The sequence below is a fragment of the Paramormyrops kingsleyae genome, unplaced genomic scaffold (assembly GCF_048594095.1).
Source record: "Paramormyrops kingsleyae isolate MSU_618 unplaced genomic scaffold, PKINGS_0.4 ups163, whole genome shotgun sequence".
In the NCBI taxonomy this organism is placed as follows: domain Eukaryota; kingdom Metazoa; phylum Chordata; class Actinopteri; order Osteoglossiformes; family Mormyridae; genus Paramormyrops; species Paramormyrops kingsleyae.
In genome coordinates, this window is record NW_027326101.1 from 44665 (window position 1) to 47498 (window position 2834).

Below are 2834 nucleotides of genomic sequence, written 5' to 3' on the forward strand. Positions count from 1 at the left end.
GAAAGTGGCATTACTTACTGCAAGGTGGAAGCTTTTGGGAAGAACAGAAACTCAGTCACAGAGTGGCAGACCACATAAAGTAACAGCGTAGGTTACCAAGTACCAAATGTGCAAAAGTTACCAATGCTCTATTGATGCAATGGGCTCTATTTTGTAGATCTAACACAAAGCGTAAAGAACAAGGCCCAACTAACATTTATGGCCATGTACAAATCCATTTTGCTATTCTGACAGTGGAAAACCCAGAATTGTTTCCACAGGCTTATGCAACATGTGAGTTGAACCACTCCATAAAGCCTCCTTCAAGACCTTCAATGAAGTTACAATCACAACTCTGTGGTGACCAAGTCATGTGTGAAAATGATTTCTCATGCTCCCTGGCTTCATGGAATGAGCCTCCATGGCCAAGCAGCTGCATGCAAGCCTCACATCACCAAGCACAATGTCAACTGTCAGATAGATTGGTGTAAAGAATGCCACCACTGGACTCTAAAGCAGTGGAAACATGTCCTGTAGAATAACAAATCACGCTTTTCTGTCTAGTAGTCTGATGGACAAGTCTGGATTTGGTGGTTACCTGCCAGACTGCATTGTTCTAACTGTAACTATTATAGGATAATAGTATGTGACTGTTTTTCTGGGGTTTGGCTAGGCCCCGTAGCTACAGTGAAAGGAACTCTTTTTCTATGCTATTAATATTTTTCTATGCTTCCAACTTTGTGGGAACAGTTTGGGGACGCCCTTTTCTCTTCCAGCTTCACTGTGCCACAGTGCACAAAGAAAGGTCGATAAAGACCTTAGCTGAGTTTGGTGTGGAAGAACTAGACTGCCCTGAATAGAGACTGACCTCAAAGGCATCAAACAGCTTTTGGATAAACTACAACAGAGACTGCAAGCCTGGCTTTCATGTCCAACTCAGTGCCTGACCTCACAAATGCTCTTCTGGATGAATGAATGCAAAACTTGTGGAAAGCCATCTCAGAAGAGTGGCAGCTGTTGTAGCTGCAGAGGGGGGACCAACACCATATTGATCCCTGTGGATTTGGAATGGGACGTCAGAAAAGTCCCCGTAGGTGTAATTACCAGTGGTCCCAATGTTTTTCTCCAAATAGTGAATCAATAGACATATAAACAACACACTAAGGGAATACTGTGGAAAAAATTCCTGCAGTCATCATCATTTTATTCAGCTAGAAAAATATTTTATTAACTTAAAATGTTTCGTTTTTTATTTTTGCTAAGATTAAAAGTGACAAAATGATTAAATGATTCTATAATAGTTGTATGTACAGAATAGATTTAACAGTTGTCACCTTTATAAATGCTAATTAAATATCATATTGCAAAGTGACTACAGTAATCCTTATGCACTGAACTGGGATCTGTTGTAATTCTGGTTAGCTGATTTCCTTATGTTTTCAGCCTCTCCTTCCTACTATTTCCCCTGGGGAAAGCAACCATTATGTCAGTGATTTGGATACTATCAGCAAGCACGATAAAACATTTTATCACTTAACTATGGTGGGTACTATGCCCTTATGTCTATTTCTTCTGAACATTTTTTTTACAAATTCCTTGATCTCGGCAGTGTTCAGAGAATATACAATAGGGTTCAGCATGGCAGGAACACAATATGAGAGTGATGTATTGATTATCCTGGCACTGGGGTCAATTGGGATATAGAGTGCAGGTATGTAAAGGCCCAATATTGGAATATAAAACACTGACACTAGTATTAGGTGAGAAAAACAGGTCTTTAGGGCTTTCAGACGTCCTTCCCAGGAGGCAATTTTAGACAGTGCCAGCAAAATGCTTGCATAAGATAAACTAATTACAAACACTGGCAAAAATAGATATAAAACAATGGATACCGTTGCAAATGCTCTACTTGGGGTATTATCATTACATGCCAGTCGGTATATAGGTCCATGGTCACAGAAATAGCTATCGATCACTATGGATTTACAGAAGGACAGTTTGATGATGAAAATCATTCCGACAATCATATAGGTACAATTGAATATCCATCCAACAGTAACAATAATACCCATCGATGTATTCGTCACAATGCTGTGGTATCTCAATGGAAAGCAAATTGCAACAAACCTGTCATACGCTAGAACAGTAAGCATAACAGACTGCACAGAGTTGAAGAAATGTACAAAAAACATATTTGCCAAGCAAGCACCATAGGTAATTTGTTGTATATTGAATATAACATTTTGAACCACATTAGGAAAAATAGCTGTGCTCTCACCCAAGTCAGCTATAGCTAAACTAAAAATTGCCATATACTTTGGGGTGTGTAGACTATGGTGTATGTAAATAATAAATGTGACCAAGGAGTTTCCCAATACAGTCACAGCGTAAACTAAACACAGAAAAATAAAATAAAATTTGGCATGAGGCAAATTAGAAAATCCACTGATATGGAAAAAATCAGGACGCACTAAAGAGTTTGCTGTATCGTTTTGGTAAATTATCCCAGACATGTTCTCTCAGCATCAATCTTCTTCAGTCCTCACAGTCCTGGGAATTAAAACTTGTTAACATTTCTGAAAATTTAGTTCTCCAGTTCCAATTCAGGCTTGCCATAATTGTATCCCCGGCACAAGATCCTGGGTACATCCTGTGTGAATACTACGATTTTTCATCATATATATATATATATATATATATATATATATATATATATATATATATATATATATATATATATATATATATATATATATGATATGATGAAAAATATTGGAGACGAAAATTAGTTACATAACACATTTGTCTCCTTCTAGAGGATTATCATGTCGATCTTTAGTCTATTTTAAAGCCTA

The 2834-nt window shown here is 37.5% G+C and overlaps 1 protein-coding gene across 1 annotated transcript; it reads right to left on the reverse strand.

Moving 5' to 3' along the window:
• Window positions 1-1508: 1508 nt before the first annotated feature.
• Window positions 1509-2492, reverse strand: LOC140587208 (olfactory receptor 1M1-like). Its single transcript, XM_072708602.1, has one exon. The coding sequence runs from the start codon at window positions 2490-2492 to the stop codon at window positions 1509-1511; it is 984 nt and encodes a 327-aa protein (XP_072564703.1).
• Between the last annotated feature and the right edge of the window lie 342 nt (window positions 2493-2834).

Bases quoted from the DNA above. Each gene is read 5' to 3' on its own strand.
- LOC140587208 (XM_072708602.1), bottom strand. From the start codon at position 2,492: ATGTCTGGGATAATTTACCAAAACGATACAGCAAACTCTTTAGTGCGT.